At 45.5% G+C, this 19,010-nt stretch overlaps 1 protein-coding gene across 2 annotated transcripts in view; it reads left to right on the plus strand.

Moving 5' to 3' along the window:
* Positions 1-19,010, plus strand: part of AUTS2 (activator of transcription and developmental regulator AUTS2) — a 1,121,250-nt gene that overhangs the window by 1,082,139 nt on the left and 20,101 nt on the right. Inside the window, exons 7-11 of one of the 2 annotated variants that reach the window (XM_034988711.1) lie at positions 10,622-11,093; positions 12,242-12,495; positions 13,531-13,772; positions 15,477-15,521; positions 18,806-18,901. In XM_034988711.1, the coding sequence (XP_034844602.1) occupies positions 10,622-11,093; positions 12,242-12,495; positions 13,531-13,772; positions 15,477-15,521; positions 18,806-18,901 (1,109 nt within the window). The remainder of the gene's footprint in view (positions 1-10,621; positions 11,094-12,241; positions 12,496-13,530; positions 13,773-15,476; positions 15,522-18,805; positions 18,902-19,010) is intronic. The other variant, XM_034988712.1, reaches the window with a different exon arrangement.

A 19,010-nucleotide genomic window follows, 5' to 3' on the forward strand; every position in this document is an offset into this window, starting at 1 on the left:
TTGCAGAGGGTTAAGAAGAATCCTGGGGATGGGGAATATTTGTATGTATGTGGAGCCTGGGAGCCGAGGAAAAGCCGAGGATAGACTCGAAAGATGGACGTTCTCACATGCCATCATCATACCCCCACTACCCTTTAGCTAGATGCCTCATTCCATAGTCCCCTAATATCATAAACATACTGACACCACAGACATGTACAGATCCAAGAAAGATTGCTTATCACAGTAAGAGGCAAAACGACAAGGACATGTTACACCAAAGAATTTTTGCCTCAGTTGACCAGGATCAGATTGGCCTCACGATTACTGCCCCTTCTGGCTCTGGACATGAAACCCTCAGGCGAAGACGTTAGAAGTGAGCAGCGGGCCAGAGTATCGCGAGGAAGGTGTCCCGTCTGTAAACAGATATCCCCACTCGATTGTTCTCAGTGTGAAAGGTACCAGGAAGATTTTTTTTTTTTAACCAAACACCTAAAGTTATTTATTTTCAGTGCTTTTGTCCCACCTCTTGGAGAATTTCCAAAATAAGCAAATGAGCTCCTTGTTGTCTTCGAGTCTCAGGAATATGTGCTGTGGCTTTTCTTGGGGTGATAGCCTTGGCCCTAGATTTGCTGTTCCCTCAGAGCAGGCAGGCCATGTTGCATGAATCCAGACATGTGGTTGAAAATCCTTCTAGAACCTTCCCTCGTTAGGACCCCCTGTCGTGCCCTAGGGACACAGCAGTATCTTGTTAGGTGTCGAGTGGGCACTGGTTTTAAAGGTGGTTGTGCCTCTGTGTGTACCATGCACAGGGTCATGTGGGTACTTGGTCAACAGCCAGATGGGGCTGATGAGGATGGGCCAGGAAGCTGAGATCCATAGGAGGGGCCGGAGAGCAGAGGCAGAGAGGTACTGCGGATGGTAACCAAGCAGGAGGTGATCTCGACCAGCTGATGAACATGGAGGCTGGCAGAAGGACACAAGCAGAAATAATGGGGAGATGTCTGTGAGGCCAAAGCACGGAAGCTTGGGCTTTCTCTCTGAAACTAGTCCTTGGAGTTTTTCCAGTGTTCTTAACGCGATTGGAGATTTTTTTGTCCGATACCTGTCTCTCGTGTCAGGTCTGTACACATCCCAAGACACAGTTCGGTTGCTTTGGGCCTAAGACAGGTCCTTGGGGCCAGTTCAGCAGGACTGCGTTACAGATAAAAGTGCCTGACCATCAGTAACTCAGAATCAATAAAATATATCGATATCTTCATTAGCTCTGATTAGCTAAGCTTATCTCTGAATCTTGCAGAGAACAAACACTGAACTGGGAGGCCGCGGGTCTCCCTGACGGCCATTTCCGTGTTTTTCCCTCCATACTGCATTGTACGCTCCCAGCCCCCAGCTCCTGGAAGTCTGGGATGGTTTCTTGTCCATCTTTATGCCCTCGGGACCTAGCGCAGGGCTGATACATGAAGTGACACCAGCCTTTTCCTTGTATGAAGTGAAAAACCCGATTACAGCTAGGACGTTGACACTCTTGGGTTTGGTCAAGACTTTTTTTATGCCCGATCTCTCCCCCCAGTAGATCACAATTCATTTTTCTCCTTCTCATTCTGGTCCTTCACCAGCATGGTCCTCCATTGCTCTGAATTGCAAGAAGCTACAAAAGAAATACAACACAAGTCCAGGTTGACCTGTAGGGCCCGCGTTCCATAAGAGGAAGCCATCCTCGGGGGCTGCAGTCTGCATCTTCAAGGCTGATCTCCCCTTGAAGGCAGATTTTTGGCCTTGAGGCATCAGACACACGGGCATACACGTAAGGGTTGATGCTTGTTGTGGTGCAAGGCTTACTCGCGATAAACTTGAAACAAGTTTAAGAACACTCACCTGCAGCCTGTTGATTTTCCTTCAGTGTCCATCGTAGGTTAATCTTAGAAACTAAGTGATATCCAAACTAGCTTCTGTGATAACAGACAACCCCTAACCTGCTGGTCCCCGCACACCTTTCCCAGTGGGCTGGCTGCTGTTTTACTAGATGCAAGTATTTTTTCCTATTTGGGATTTTGCTTTTACTAGGAACCCTGGAGCCCTCAGAGGTTTGCAATACAGACTTCAGCCCAGAGCTTAGCCTCCCAGATGGTAATTAATGTTTACACAAAATGACAAGCACAAAATGGAATCTCTTTGAGCCCTGCCAAGCACCCACCATTCCCCTGATCTCCCACTCTTGCAGTGTTTGAAAATTAATTTGCCTTGAACAAACAGTGGGTTTTCCTCAATTTATTTGTACAGTTTCAGTGACCGAGAAGAAGAGCTGCAAGGCTGAATGTCATCCTTCCCTTCGTTCAAGTAATTGAATCTGCTAATGGAACAAACTGGTCTCTGTTTAATGATTTGAAGAAAAGAGGGAGAGGAGGAATATAAAGAGAGGTGTATGTTGGAGACGGTAGGCTTTTTCTGCAAAACACCATTGGAATGTGGAGCTCTAGTGACAGAATTTAAAACCTGGGGAGAGGTCAAAGTATTGCTGAATTAATTCAGTAGTGCAGTTTTTGTTTTAGTAAGTATATACAAAATACGCGGTCTTTGCCAAAAAGGAGATTTTATTGGAGGTACAAGAAGAGGCAAGAAGGTGTTTAAAGAATGGATATGGCTAGTAGCTTGAAATTATTCAGTGTCAATTCACGGAAATGTGATAACTTTCATATGTTTCTGGCTTTTTAATATAGAACATCTCAACATTTATTAATATTCCCACTTTGCCTTAATTTAAAGTCTGGGTTTCTTGCCACCACCACCACCCCCCCCCCCGCCGCCGCCCCCTTATTTGGCTTATTAGTCTTCATTCCTTCTGTGTGGTGAGGTCTTTGTGGCTCTGTCATTTGGAAAAAGAAGTAGAGACGTTAACTAGGAGACAGAATAATGTAAAAATAGGACATACCCATTTCTAGATGCTATGGGTCAGGCATTCAGAAAGGTGGGTGGGTACACTGCCTAATGGTCAGGGCCCCACATAGTTTTCTTGGTGTCTTGAAGGCTTGTTCATATTTGCTGCAATAATGACCTTGTCGTGAGTAAGCCGTCCTAGGGCTTTCTAACCTAGTGTAAAGACGTGAAAAGACCAGAAGCACAGAAATGTGCCTTACGAAGGTTCTTCTACTTCTCTTTCTGCCTCCTTAATCATCAGTGTTCACCAGCTCCTTTCTGTCCAAATATTCTGTCCAGTTAGAGCCAGTTAGAAATGTTGCAGAGGAGATAGAAGGCCATATCCTAGCCTCATTTCTGAAAGGCAAATATTGATCTGTCCTCTGGGTAAAGAACTTTTTTAAAAATTCCGTCGAGTAGGTAAAGCCGTTTGACTTGAACAGTCACTTTCTGAGTTGACTTCTTTGATGCTGAAAGTTACATTGTCCATGAAGGAACTCCTTTTAAAATATACAGTTGACCCTTGAGCAATCTGGAGGTTAGGAACCCTGACACCCCTCCTGCTCAATCCGAATTACACACATAACTTGGGACTCGCCAAAAACTGTACTAATAGCCGGCCTGCTGTTGACCAGAAGCCTCACTAAATAACAGTTGTTTAACACATTTTTTATACACATATTATATACTGTATCCTTACAATAAAGTAAGTCAGAGAAAAGAAAATATTATTAAGCAGATTATAAGGAAGGGAAAATTCAGAGTATTGTACTCTATTGATTGAAAAAATCTACCTGTATGTGGACCTACCTGCCCACTTCAAACCTGTCCTTTTCAGGGGTCAGCTGCAATGTCTTTTTTTCTTTTACAATCATAGTACATATTTACTGTAGAAAACTTGGAAAAAGTTAAAAAACACAAGTTTAAAAATGGAAGTCTGTGGTTATTTCTGGATGATGGGATTACAATTAATTAACATTTTTATGTTTATCTTCCTCATCTTTTTTCTGTGTGTGCATAGACACATTTATGAGAATCATTTTCAGTATTGAGACCATACTGGTGATAGTATATTTTACTTGGTAGTAATTTTATCACAAAATATTTTCCATGAAATTATTTTCTGCAGTAGTTTTGAGAACACTGACCATTTATTTTGTGCTCTACATCGTGGAAAGAACTCAGCTTAATTTCCACAACAACCCCTTGGAGTAGTTGCTGTATTTTTGCCATAAGAAATTGGGCTTCCAGAAACAGAGTAGTTCATCTTAGAGACATAACACAGCAAATCTCAACCCCAGCACACCCAGTGCCCTTTTTGTGTAATATAAGAAACGTTTTATAATGCACTTTCATTCTTTACTTTCTGGAACAAAAGATATAGTTAGATGCCTATCTATATATGTAATTTTAAAATGCCTATAACGCTCTAATTAAAAGTAAAGGAAAAACAAGTAGCAAGTAATTTGTAATAAATTAATATGCTTTTAAGTATGTAAATATTTCTTTACATTAGAAGACAATGAAATGGTCAGATGCTCAAATCTATACATAGAATGGTACGTAAATGTGGCTGCTACGAAAGCTGATTCATACAGGTACCTGCGACTTGGTAATTAAAATGCCAGGAGCAGCCATCCCACTGGTGTCATGATTTTCCCAAACGGCGAACAACCAACTCTTGGTGGTTCGTAACAAGACATAACAGACAAAGCAACATGTGACAGTTGCATTCCTGGAAAATCCAGTGTGTATTAAAACTGTGCGGAAGATTTTGTGTTTATATGCGAAAACAGAGTCAGGTTCTAACTGCACAAATGTGCAGTGGGATTTTAGGACATTGACTGAGATGTTGTGTGGTATTGTCCTTCATATCCCAGTACATCTAAGGTCCCTAAGAGTCACCAGTGTCCTCCAGCCACTGGGACAACCCAACACACTCCCACAAGTGTGAAATCTCCACCTAGGGGTGGTATCCTCCAAAGAGAACCACCTCTTGGGGCGCCTGGGTGGCTTAGTCGTTAAGCGTCTGCCTTCAGCTCAGGTCATGATCCCGGGGTCCTGGGATCGAGCCCCGCGTCGGGCTCCCTACTCTGCGGGAAGCCTGCTTCTCCCTCTCCCAGTCCCCCTGCTTGTGTTCCCTCTCTCGCTGTGTCTCTGTCAAAGAAATAAATCTTTAAAAAAAACAAGAAAAGAATTGGTGGATCTGGGGCATCTGGGTGGCTTAGTTGTTAGGCGTCTGCCTTTGGCTCAGGTCATGATCCCAGGGTCCTGGGATCGAGCCCCGCATCGGGCTCCCTGCTCCGCGGGAAGCCTGCTTCTCCCTCTCCCAGTCCCCCTGCTTGTGTTCCCTCTCTCGCTGTGTCTCTCTCTGTCAAATAAATAAATAAAATCTTTAAAAAAAAGAGAGAACCACCTCTTAAGTGGCTTTGACTTCTTCCCCACCCCCTCTTCTCTGTCTCATCATAAAATACCCTTGAACATAGACTCAAAACATTTTGGAGGGTACGTTTCTGAGACTCTATAGGCCCTGTCATTTTCTTGTTAGGTTTGTTTCCAAGAATTATGTGACTTTAGTTATTGTAAAAGGGATCCTTTTTTTATTTAAGTCTATTCACTATTGCTGGTGTGTAGAAAAGCTACAGAAGTTTGTGGGGTTTTCTTATTTGGGTATTTTGCTGAGTTCTCTTATTCTCATATTTTTTAGCAGATTGTGTTTTCTAGCTAGATAATTATATATTTTTTTACAATATTTTATTAATTTATTTGACAGAGAGAGACACAGCGAGAGAGGGAACACAAGCAGGGGGACTGGGAGAGGGAGAAGCAGGCTTCCCGCGGAGCAGGGAGCCCAATGCGGGGCTCAATCCAAGGACCCTGGGATCATGACCTGAGCCAAAGGCAGACACTTAACGACTGAGCCACCCAGGCACCCCAATAATTATATTTTTTGTAAATAGGTGTTTTTCCTCTTCCTTTTGTCATGTTGCTGTTGGTTTTTAATGTAAATGAAAGGAATAGTTTGTTTCTTAACAGGTTCAGTCCACATTGTCTATAACACTAAATATACCTGGGACATATTTCTGGGTTAAGAGGAAGGTGTCTATCATTGAGTCTTTCCAGTTTACTTCTATGATCAGGTTTATTTGTTTTTGAGTCAGTTTTAGTAATTGATATGTTTTCATAAAATCCATTTTATTTTCACATTTATTATTATAAACTTGTGCATTCTAGTGTCTTACTTTATATAACATACACTCTCCATGTCTATGGTCCTACCACTATTCAAATTCTCAGTTTTGTTTGCTGTGCTTTTTTTTTTTTCTTGCTCAAACTGTTCTTAAATGTAGGACCAGTTTTCCTTTAAGAATTTTAACAGGTAACATGATCACATGACTCAAAAATTAAATATGTATGTATGTGTATAGTCAAGTATCTCCCCCTCCTATAGCTCCCTGTCTGTCTGGTTCTTCTGCCTGAGCCCCCTACTGGTGTCATAGGCTCTCTTCTAGAGCTTCTTTATGCGTAAAAGAAAATGAATATATATTACTTTTCTTCTGGTTTTCACAGAAGCTTAGCAGTATGCCAGTAGGTTGTATGCACAGAGTTCCTCATTCCTTTTCAGGCTGTAACATCTTCCATTGTATGGATGTATCAGATTTATATGTAACCAGTTCCCAAATGATTACATTTTAGTTCTTTCCAAACTTGCAATTCAGAGCAATTGTTTCACTGTGTCTATAAATCCTTGCTGAGCTTCTTTAGTTTCTTGGCTCAATGTTGCCAAATTGCCCTCCACAGAAGTTGTAGGTTTTTATTCTACTAGTGAAGTACTAGCAAGCTCCATTTTCCCCAGGGAACTTGTATCAAATTTGGATCAAAATTAAATTTTTCTTAATCTGCCCTTACCTTTTTAAAAAATATTTGTGTTTGAGTCAAGGTTATTGAGATACAATTTACATGTAGCAGATCCACCCCTTGTACTGTACACTGTGCAGTGTAATTTTAATTTGCATGTATTATATTATAAGCACGATGTGCTATTTTTATAATCACAGAAGAGAGATTTTAAAACCCCAAAATGTAATGAGTAAAACTTGTAAATAAGACTAGTCAATTTGCACATTCTTACTTCCAACCTCAGCAAATTTCATCCTTTGGCAAACTCAGAGCACACAGAGCAATACAAAATGATTTTTTTTTTTAATGTGTTCGTGCCAATTTCAGAGCACAGTAAGACAAATTGTCAAGATGGAAAAGCTTAACTGGGAAGATGCATTTATTGAATAATTGAAAAGAAGAGGAAATGCATTACCGATTAGCCACAAAAACGCATGACGCCTAATCTGTGCCTCAAGAGACTCGTGTAAATGGGGAGTCGTGAAACTGTCTCAGCCCCAAAGTTCTTACCAGCCTTACAACCTGCCACTGCCTTGCTTGCGGTTTCACAGCAATGGGGCATCGATGGACTGGTGATAGCTTTCAGGTTTAGCTGAAGTGCTCCGCTCCCGCAACTCTTTGTAGCTTTCCGAACTAACCCTTTGCACTATCTCATTGTACCAAATATTTTAATGGATTCCTGCTTTGCTTTAGGATTTTTGTTTTGGAGGGGGCAGCAAAGTGGAAGTCAGAGAAAAAGCAGTGAGTGGTGGCCAGAGTTGGGACTAGAACGAAAGTCATCTAATTTATTAAACAGCCGGGTGACTGCCAGCAAGCAAGTTGCTTAGCTTCTCTGGGCTTTTCCCCATCTTATCGGAGAGGATTGGATAAGTTCCTTGCTTGTCACAGAAGGGTCCAAGCCTCAGTAGTATCACCTGGGAAATACTCAGAAAGGGAGACTCTGGAGCCCCACCCCAGAACTCCTGATTCCAACTCGGCATTTTAATCAGATGTCCAGGTCATTTGTATGCATCTTAAATGTTTGAGAAGTGCTGAGATGGTTTCCCTGATTCTGGTCTTGGGCCGAAATTCTGTGCTTCTGGGTCCTCTCTGAGTCATTCATCACAGGCAATCCCGTAGAAATTCACAGGGCTCACTAGAGTGATTGCCCACTGATTGTCCGAGATGGCAATCCCCAGTCTGGGTGCTGCTCCCCTCGTTCTGGCTGTGTCCGGGTTGGTGCTAACCCACAACGACAGTGGGACAACAGAGGAGACCCGAAAGCCAACCCTGTTTGCCTTTACGGAACCTTGGGAAGCGAGCCCACGCCTGCACCATGCCCCCGGCAAACTTCCCTGGCTGTGTTGTCCACATTCTAGAAACCCATTAAATAAAGAACAAGGAGATAAATATAGTCAGGCTACATAAACGAAGCACTTAGCTGTGTGTTTCTGATGTGCTTCCTTACTGGCATAAGAAAATCTAAGCTGATAGCCTCTGGGTGGTGTCCCTTGGAAGAGGAAACTTTCTTTTATGTCACTTTGGACACTGACTTTTGGAGGGAGAACATGAGTTTGAATTTAAATGTAACGAGATGGAAAATACTTATGTATTTATTCCTCACCATCCCAGTCCAGGGAGAACAAAGCCCTTGGAAAGGATAGAAATGTGTTCCTGCCATTATAGCAGGCATTATAATCCTAAATTAGCCGTCTGAGTGTCAGAGTGGGAAGTACCCCTCACGGAGGAGAATCTCTTGTATTTTGTGCGGTTAGGATGTGTGGGTGTTAGTGCTCCTGCCCCAGACCTAACTAACCCTCTTGCATTGTGGGAAGCCTGTGTATCTCGCTGAGCTCATGTAAGTACTTGCTATGGTAATCTTGTGGAAATGGTAGCAAAAACGTTGAAAGAGAAGCCGAGCCACGACCTGTGGGTGTGGATGTCTGCAGATAAAGGGTCTTCTTTCATGATTTAGGAGTTTTGGCTGCGTGGGGTCTGTCCCCATCAAGAATCTTGACGTTCTCAGCCCTCAAGTTAGAAACGAAGGTTTTTGGGAATTCCTACAGTCTCAGCTTATCACAAGCAAAAATCTTCCCAGGAGAGTTCCTACGGACAGCACTGGATGGAAATATGCGTGAGTGGGACGCCAGAAGTCTAGAGTTACTTTTCACCAGGGCCTTATTGGATGCTTTATCCTTGGAGCCGAGACACGCAAGGAGGGTACTACTGTCTTTTCATATGCTGTCAGTGCGTTTGTTCCAGGCTGTTCTGTGAGGCGTAAAACGAGCCAGGGTCACTTTAGCCAAAAATGTGCTTTGTTTATAAACCCAGTTCGTTTCTGCTTTTGTGCGTGTCACAGGTTTGATCTCTTTTACCAAAAGAACAGTGAAAATAATGGGTTGCTTTGACGCAAATTCCAAGGAAGAAAAATGGCAAAGCATGTGTACCCGAGAGGACATCGGCAGAAATGGATAGGACCAGGGAGAATACCACTTATTTCTCACACTTGATACAGTGAGATTGGAAGAGAAAGATCATGCCCAAAGTAGTTTCTTGAGGAATGCCTGGAACACATCCTCATTTTGGAGAATATTGTAATCTGTTCTCTTCCTATTTCTGCGCTGTATGATAATAAAAGGATGGCTTTTTTTGGCACAAAGATGTGGGAAAGGTCATTTCTCCCCCTAGATGTATACAAAAGTACTTACTCACCAATCGGAGCATTTCTTTCTATTTAATGCCACATTTGTCTTTCATTCTCCTGCTAGAGGATTTGATAGAGTTGGACTTACGGGCTAATCAAGTAACCACTTTGTGATGTGGCATGGAGGTTTGGAGAGAGGCATAGCTTTTCTTTTTTTATTATTATTTTTAAGACTTTATTTTAGAAAGAGAACACACACATGAGCGGGATGGGGAGGGGCAGAGGGTGAGGGAGAGAGAATCGTAAGGAGACTCCATGCTGAGCGCGCCTGACACAGGGCTTGATCCCACAACCCTGAGATCGTGACCTGAGCCGAAACCAAGAGTCGGACGCTTAACCAAGTGAGCCCCCCAGGCACCCAGAGAAGCCTATCTTTTTAATTCATAACAAGAGCATGTATCTTCTACATTTCTTCCATGGTTGTGGAATTTCACTTAAATTATACATCCAGACTTAGCGTCAGCATTCAGCATTGCACCCAGTGGTCCAGAGAGGTGGCAGGACCCTTTAAAATGTCTGGCATGTGTAGTTGGCTGTAAATTGATTGGAATTCACATTTGCACCTTGGATCTCAGACGTTGCTAAGATCAGTTGGTGAGCATGAGGAGGCCCGACGTTTGACCAGAGTTTAGCACTTGGCCAAACACGAAATTATTTCTGTAAATGTCAAGTGTGTCTCATCAGTCAGAATGGAAAGGGGGAAGAGGCGAGGCCAAGAAGAAACATCTGTGTGTGGTTAAATAACATTTGCTTCACTCGCTGTTTGAAAACACCGCTCTTTTGTATATTCAAGAACTGTATATATTTGAAAAGGGAAAAAAATCAACTCGTCAGCTATTGTTTCTTAATTTTGCTGCATAAAAGGCTCTGTCAGGATTAAAGTCAACCTGCATTTTCAGACTCTGGTGGCCTAGGCCGCTTTCTGGAACGCAGCCTCCTGCGGCCGGCTCGCCTTTACCCCTCTACCATCGGCCCTGGTCGCGGTGTGCTCATGTCCCGCAAGCAGTCACGTCAGGACGTGGCACCAGGCCGTGTGCCGTGTTGGTGGGACTGTGGGGCCTGGGCTTGGACTCGGCTTTCTGCTCCGTGTTTCACACTCGTGTCATTGCCTGTGACTTTGTCTTTGCTCTCTCCCCCATACAGATCCGGAGTTAGCTGTTGGCACGCTCCCGGAACATGACGGCCAGGATGCAGGGCCGATTGTCCCCAAGATATCGGGTCTAGAGAGAAGCCAGGAGAAGAGCCAGGACTGTTGCAAAGAGCCGATCTTTGAGCCCCTGGTGCTTAAAGACCCCTGCCCTCAGGTCCCTCAGCCGCTGCCCCAGCCCCAGGCGGAGCCCCAGCCGCGAGCTCCTTCTCCAGACCCCGACCTGGTGCAGCGCACAGAGGCCCCGCCTCAGCCCCCACGTCCAAGCACACAGCCGCCACAGGCGCCCCCAGAGGCCCAGCTTCAGCCCGCCCCTCAGCCTCCAGTGCAGAGGCCGCCGAGGCCTCAGTCCCCTGCCCAGCTGCTCCATCAGAGCCTCCCGCCTGTGCAGGCCCACCCCTCGTCCCAGAGCCTCTCCCAGCCATTGTCCGCCTACAACAGCAGTAGCTTAAGCCTCAACAGCTTAAGGTGAGCCAACCTGCTTTTTTGGCCTGTTGCCTTCTTCTTCAGGTGGGAGTGGGTAAGGAGTTCCCAAGCAGACTGGCGTTTCTTGTTGCAAACGCTGTCGCTGTGTTCTCGGGAAGCAGAGCCCGGAGGGCAGGGAGAGGGCCCAGGGAAGGGGCGGCATGCGTGAGAACTAGCGCAGAAACCTGAGGGACACCCAGCGCTGGGAGAGTCTTAGAAGGGAGGCCATTTGCCTCCGAGGGAGGACAACTCAAAGATGCTCCATCTCCCTACGACTCCAGACTCCAGAATCAGGAAGATGAGGGCCAGGGAGGTTTCTGGTTGAGGTTTTTCTATTACCACGGACCTCCAAGGCGGTCCGAGAGGCCGAGAAGCAGGCTGCGTTTGGAGAACGAGGAGCCCCGTGGTGGAGATCCAGGCTCTCTCCTGTCTCGTCTTTGCCAAACTACAAAGGAGAGTTTTCAAAAGTAGCACAGGGGAGGACTGCCAAGGAAAGGGAGACCGAAACCTTGCTTGGCCCCGGGGGTTGTAATTCTAACCTCCCAGGACTCTTGTGACTTTGTTTCCCTTGTGACAACCTGGTGACTAGGGGGATTCTGGGGCCTGCTGCTTCCTGTCTAGGACAGGGGAAGGAAACTGCCTTCGCCGGGGTTCTGCCCCCGAGTTCATGTCCGTGGCCCCCAGACCAGAGCGGTGATCAGGGGCTCCCTGGTTCACCTCCTACCTGTGCTTCTTCATTGAAGGGGGTCACGGTCCGACGGGGTGAGGTCAGGCCACTGTTCTTACTCCTCTCTGAAAACTGTAGGACATGTGGCTAGTGGAGGACGTGAGGGCGCAGGGCTCCTGGGGCAGAGACGAGAACTTGGCAGCAGAGTGGGGAGCGGACCTGGGTTTTCGGCCAAAGCTCTGGGGCCTCAGCTCCTGTTGTCCGCGGTTGTGATCCTAGCAGAAGCTTCTTGTGTTCCCCGGGACAGGGTCTGTAAAGAGTATAAAGAGGAAGGAGCAGGAGAAAGTGTTGAATGGCTTTGGGCAGGGAGATAGGATTTTTTTTTTTTTTTAAGAAAATAAAAGTCTAACCTCTTTTTTGCTTTCTTCTTCCTTTTTTTTTTTTTTTTTTGATTTTTTTTATTTTTTGGTGGTTACTCCAACAGCAGTAGCAGAAGCAGCACTCCAGCAAAGACTCAGCCCGCCCCTCCTCACATCTCTCACCACCCCTCGGCCTCCCCGTTCCCCCTCGCACTGCCCAACCACAGCCCCCTGCACAGCTTCACGCCCACCCTCCAGCCCCCCGCACACTCACATCACCCCAATATGTTTGCCCCTCCCACGGCTCTGCCTCCTCCACCGCCTCTGACTTCAGGGAGTCTGCAGGTCCCCGGACACCCGGCCGGAAGCACTTACTCAGGTAGGAGGGAGGAGCCTGCCCGCTGAGCCCCCTCCCCGAGCGCCTCCCCCCACCCCCAGTCTCTCCCGCTGGTGGCCTCGCTGTCTGTGCTGCCCCTTGGGGCTGGGTTTTCTCTTCTGACGATTTCCTGCTTTGTTAGATGTATTCTTGTAACCTTCCTCCAGCCCTGTATGGGCTGAAGTGCAGCCAAAACATGTACCAGCACCATACCGACCCAAACAACTGCCAGGGGGAAGCAGTTTGTTGGAAGTCAGGAGGCTTTTCCAACTGAGTTCACCCACTGAGTGGGAACACACGGATTGTAGATGCCCTGTCGCCTGGGCTCCCGTGAGAGGGACACAAACATTGCCAGGCCCAGAGACTGTTCCATTCCAGGCTCTGAGGATTCCATCCTGGTTTAAGGGGTTTGTTTTCAACGAGGAGGGCCTTCTCCCTTCTTCAGAGGGGAAGATGCACTTTTTGTGCCCAGAGCTTTAAGTGTTAGGTATCGGCCCCTCTTCTCCTCCCCTGTATTGATCAGGCTGGGATCCCAAGTTTGGGTCCATCATAGCCATGTTGTACCCCTACTGCAGAAATTCCCCCTTGAAGAAGAAGGCACGAGAACATGGCTGTGGTAACAGAGATCAGGGTGCAGTCAGCTGTTCTTAAGCATGAAAATACGTTAATTCCTCGAACCCCCCCAAACAGCCCACAACGTGCACAATATTAATGTCCCCCTCCGGTAGATGAGGGAACCGAGCCCCGGATGGGTGACCGCCCAGGCCCTGGCTCCCTGAGCTGACACTAACAGAGCCGAAAATCAGCCTCTCGGCTCTTCGGCCTGGAGCCTGTCCCCGAAGGCCGAGCGCCTAGAAGAACGCGATCCGACTGTGGCTGGGTGTCCGGATCCCCCGGTCGGTGGGCCCCTTCCGTCTGGGGGCTCTCGGGGGCGCCCTTGGTCCTGTCCCCCTCTGGCCAGGTACTCAGATGTCCTGCTCGGAAGGATATTCCTGGTGCGGCAGGAGGCGTCACCCGCTCCCTCTCCTTCTTTTCCAGAGCAAGACCTCTTGCGACAGGAACTGAACACACGCTTTCTGGCCTCTCAGAGTGCTGACCGTGGGGCGGCCCTGGGCCCCCCGCCCTACCTGCGGACCGAGTTCCACCAGCACCAACACCAGCACCAGCACACGCACCAGCACACGCACCAGCACACCTTCACGCCGTTCCCCCACGCCATCCCGCCCACCGCCATCATGCCGACGCCAGCACCTCCCATGGTGCGTACCCCAGGCCGAAATGTGAGGATAAGTAGAGCGCGACTCCTTTTTGATGCAGCTCGCTGGGGTGGAACGGGCCATCGGGGCACAGGAGGGGGAATGGGGAGCGGTAGCCATTTAGGGGGCTCCCTCAGCCTTGTCCGTCTCTGCCGGGGAGAAGGGAAAGTGCCCTGCACCGGGCAGCGCGAAGCCAGGGCCTCAGGTAGGCGCTCCTCTCTGGAAAGTTCTGTCGAGCACTATGCGTGTGCATGGGGAGAGGGGTATTCTCGATGCCCTCCAACCCGTCCCATCCACTGCTGGTAGTTAACTCCTTAAAGGGTAATTTTGTCTTCTTGAGCATCTTGGGGGATTGCCACCACTGACAACAAGGTACCTGTCTGTGCTACGCACCAAGTCATAGCAGATTAACGCTCGTAGAATTCTGGGCGTCAGGAGGAGGGCCGAGGAGGAGAGAGAGCCGTCTGAAGACCTGGACGTGTCCATGACCCCCTGCTCTTTCAGGTGGCTCCCCGAAGCCTGTTTTGTTGAGGGGGGGGGGGGTTCTCTTTCTTGTGTTTCATAAGATGGTGCCCCAGGCTGGTATCCTGCTCTGTCAGCAAGTGTTCAGGGAGCTGGGGGCCCCTAGGGGCAAAACTTGATCTTGTGGTAGAAGATGCTGGTGACAAGGACATGGTCTTGGTCTCGACTGGGTCTAGCACTTGCCGGGGGAAGCAGTTAGGATTTTTCTTTTTTTTAAACTTATGAACTATAATGAATAGTGCCATATTAGGGTGCTAAATATTCTGAGATAGAGCCCTGTCTGCCACCGTGAGTACTGGGGTGCTTTATTTACTTAATTTTTAGTATACAAGGAAATACTTGATTTGGTATCGGCACGGCGAGAATAGATTTGAATTCTGTGATTTTAAGAGGTACACTCTCCACCAAAAATTGCATCCTCTCCTCCCTCCCCCTCCCTATTTTGTTCAGCTTAATTTTTTTAAATATAGATTTTGAAGTTTATTTTCTAAATTTATTTAGGAGAATATTAGAAATGAGACCTTGGGACCAAAATTTTTTCCTATAACAAATCCTGTATCACTTTTCTGGATGAATTATACTTCTCAACACTTATATTTTTAAGGGCCTATTATCTTGAAAAAGAGTTTCTGGCAGCGTGAGTGAGCTGTTACACAGATAAATGAAATCTAACTAAGGTGGGGGGGTTTCGGCACGAGGAAGCTGACTTTATTTAGAGGAAGCAGAGGTATACTCTGTTCTGCTCAAAAGAAAAGTTTTAAGACCTCACCCAGATGCCTTTCCATTCGGGAGTAAGACATCTCAGTAGGTGGCTGAATGTACTTGTTCTTCTGCCAAAGGGAAGATGAAAACAAGGAATCTCTGGATGAATTAGACCAAATGCTCACTTCTCTCTGATTGATCTGAATAATTGCCTCTTTCTCCAGTTGAGATGTCTGGTTTGTGCCAGTCTCTAAAAACAGATCAGAAAGAAAGACACTGTCGTGCGACCAGGGCCTAAATGCACCGTATGGGTTCTCACTTTGCTTTTCCATTTCTTGTCGGAGCAACTCAGGAGTCGAGAAGGGTTCCCTCCTATACAGCGAGGTTATGGAGTCGGATGACAGCCTAATGACAGAGAAGCTGACTTAGGGCGGCCTCCGCTGAAGCAGTGAACAGAAATGTAGACTCTTTAAGTAACTAGCTTTTGCTTTGATCCCTTTACAGTTTGACAAATACCCTACAAAAGTTGACCCATTCTACCGGCACAGTGTGAGTCTTGTTACCATGCTACCCATTCAATGTAACTGCTTTTCCATTTTTGTGCTCTTGCCACAGATCAGTAAATGACTAGCAGCCTTCCTTAATCATCTTTGCAAGAATTCCCATTGCTCCTCGTCACTCTGGATGCTTGCTTTTGTGACGTTTGCTTCTGGTAACGATGCAGTATCCGTCTTCCAAATCAAAAGATCATTAGCATGCCCAAAACTGGAAAGTGCAGGTGAACTCACTGGAAGCCGGGCATCTGGCCTCAGTGGGGTGTCTACAGTGGAATCACCATGGTTTCAGGGGACTCTGAAATCACAGGATTTCAGTCATTGACCGAAGTGTCATTAACACAAAATTCCCAGAATTCAACTTGAATGATTTCTTCCAAATAGAATGTCATTAATCTGAGAAAGAGGCTCCATAGCTCAGGGGTTAGAGCACTGGTCTTGTAGAATGTCATTAATCTTTTTGACTCCTCAGTGCCTCAAAAAAGCAGGTTCTCATCTTCTCCTGACGAAATTAGACCCCTCTCCCACATGGCTGGTATTGTTCTCCTGAGCTTGTTAACAACTAAAAACCAAAATATCATTTCAATAAAAGAAGGGCTTATAATGGAACTCTGTGATTTTTTTCCCCTTTAAACTCATTCTTCTTTATATAAAAAAAATACTCATTTTATCCCATCTTAAAGAGTTCAGTTCTCGAACTTCAATTGGTACCAACCTAAGTTACATATTCAGTAGAGACATCAGACGAGGACTTTTTTTAAAACACAAACACCTTCAACATCTTACCATGATATTTTGATTATGGAGTGAATACTGCATCGTGTTTACCTGAAATTTTGCAAGTCTCTTTGCTCAGTGGTTATTTTTATTTTTTTAATTGACACCAGAAAGAAAAATTAATAAGTGCTTGTAACCATGTTGGTCCACCATATTCAACTATGCTTGCTTGGAAAGAAGTGCTCCTCAGGTCAGCAAAGCCTGTGAATTCATCCATATTTTGAACCAGATCATTAGACACTATCTTAGTCCGGAGTGTAGCTGAGAAGTCAAGACTACAAAATAGCAGAAATAATGAAGAATGAGTTCCTCCAGAGACATGCAGATATAACGTGAGGAAGCCTCCTCATGAAGAGGAAAGTAGATCCAAGTGCCTGGGCCCCCACATTGTTCTGACACTTTTTGCTCAGCTGTGATACAAAAGCACTTTTTATTTATTTTATTTATTTGTTTTTAAAATATTTATTTAAGAGCGAGAGAGAGCAAGCAGGGGGAGGGGGAGAGGGAGACAAGCAGACTCCTTGCTGAGCACAGAGCCCTACACAGGGCTTGATCCCAGGACCCCGAGATCATGACCTGAGCTGAAACCAAGAGTCAGACGCTTAACCCACTGAGCCACCCAGGCCACCCCACAAGAGCATTTTTTAAGTGGACGTGCAAAATCCAGTAAACCCGTGGGTCTCCTCTTTAGGGATGTCCCGTGAATGGTGTCATCCTTGATGATCATCAAATTTCTGCCCTTCGTCAGTATTCGCTGATTTAAATTAAGGACCAGCTAACAAAGTCATTCCTAGAGAAAGTTCAGCATGCTCAACAGGTGGCTCAGATTTACTCCCTAGGACAAAATGCATCGTAGTGCTTTTTTATAAGCTTATTCCACAGAGGGTCCTAGATTTAAGATGGAGAATAAGCCGAGAGGCCTGAATTTTTGCCAGGTTTATGTTTTATTACTTAGGTACTAAAGATTTTTCGTCAAGTGGGGGGGGGGATAGTTAGCTGTATTCTAAGAGGGTCAGTAATGGACTACAGCAAAAGGAAAATGGTGAAAATATCTAATTTTTTATTGAAAACATTAAAGGAAATATTCCCCACCTGGAGGCAGAGTAATAGAAATTTGAGTGTGTTTTAGTGTGGCATGTATTTAATTACTCTGCTTCATACAGTGTACTGTGGGAGAGTTATTTCGTTTTATTAGTTATAGTGGATAATATGTGAAGTACTTAGTCTCTCCCGCTCTGGGGATTAGGACGTTATAAGGGGAATTAAGATGCAGTGCACTCAAGTATCTGAAACACAATTTTAGACTTAAAAGTAGTTTTAAATGAGGGCACTTGGCTTGCAATCACTGTTTAAGTGGATTTAGTTCAATATCAATTAGTCTGAAAAACTTTGCTGCATCATTGGAGGGAGCAAAATGAAATAAAGACCAACAGAAAAGGACGTGCTCTGAAAACAGGATTATGAAATGGGCATTTCAGCCCTTACCTAGAAATAGCTAACGTAAAGTCATTATGCAGAAAAGCTTGAGTTATTATTGTATTTTCGACATATTACGCAACCGTAAAGGGGGGTGACGTAGTGTCCGCATGGTGGTTTGATCAAAGTGAATGGAACCAGAGCAGTGGGATCTCAGAAATATTCGAGTTTTAGGAGGAGGAAGAACTGTGTTTGCCTTGTCTTCAGTATGGCCGTATATTTCTTTCCTCCATCGTGTCCCCTGTAAACTGGTTAATTCCAGAAAATTCATATTCTTAATTCAGAATCATTCTTCCCCCTTCACTGAGTGGTCAGACCCGTCAAGGGCTTGGGCTTGAGCAGCCCCCAGTGAGCTTGTCCATCTTCCAGAAGAAAACAGCTTCATTGGGAGCGTATACAGTCATTTTATCTTACCCTCCCACAAATATTTGTCATCATTTGAGACGAGACAATTAAATTGTCCTCTGAAACCACCACTTCTGGAACAACCTAATGAAGCAAGGATTGTGAATATTTTCTCATTTCCTCAAACTATTAAAAATCTAAAAGTACTAATTGAGTTTTAATGGTATAAAATCCTGGAACTCATAAGACTTGCTTCTTTTTCTTCCTTTTTTCTTAATTTTTCTTTTTTTAATTTTTTTCCTTTTTCTAATTAACTTGTAATTTTCCAGGCATCTTATTTGGCTCAGCATCCCCTCCTGTTTTTGATGCGCATTAAAATCTCAAGGCATTTAGGTTTTCTATCTGATTTAACAATTAATAATTAGAAAAGCTCCCTTTCTAATGATATCCTCATTTGGGACATCATTTGTTGGCTGATTGATTCTGAACTACTTTTAACTTTTTAAGTTAAGCATTCATGGCACATCTGTGTGATCATTTCATCATGGCTTCTTGACTAATAGCATCAAACTGGTGTTTCCTGGCTTGCTAATGTGGATGTCGTTCGATGGGAAGGGAACTGGAATATATCGTTTGCCTCCTACTAAAATCTTTTTCTCCCCTCCCCATCTTTGGTCACAGCTCTTCCATTCCTACCCTCCTGCAGTATCGGGCATCCCCCCTATGATTCCACCCACTGGCCCTTTTGGTTCACTACAAGGAGCATTTCAGCCGAAGGTAAGCAACCTGACTGAAAACACACAGGCATCTTTACAAGCAGAGCCTCAGGCGAGGGGGCCGGGTGGGTTCTACAGCCTCTCACCTGCCAGTGGCTAATTTTTCTAAT

This window comes from Mirounga leonina, unplaced genomic scaffold, assembly GCF_011800145.1.
Source record: "Mirounga leonina isolate KUSES-001 unplaced genomic scaffold, KU_Mleo_1.0 Mir_454, whole genome shotgun sequence".
Classification (NCBI taxonomy): domain Eukaryota; kingdom Metazoa; phylum Chordata; class Mammalia; order Carnivora; family Phocidae; genus Mirounga; species Mirounga leonina.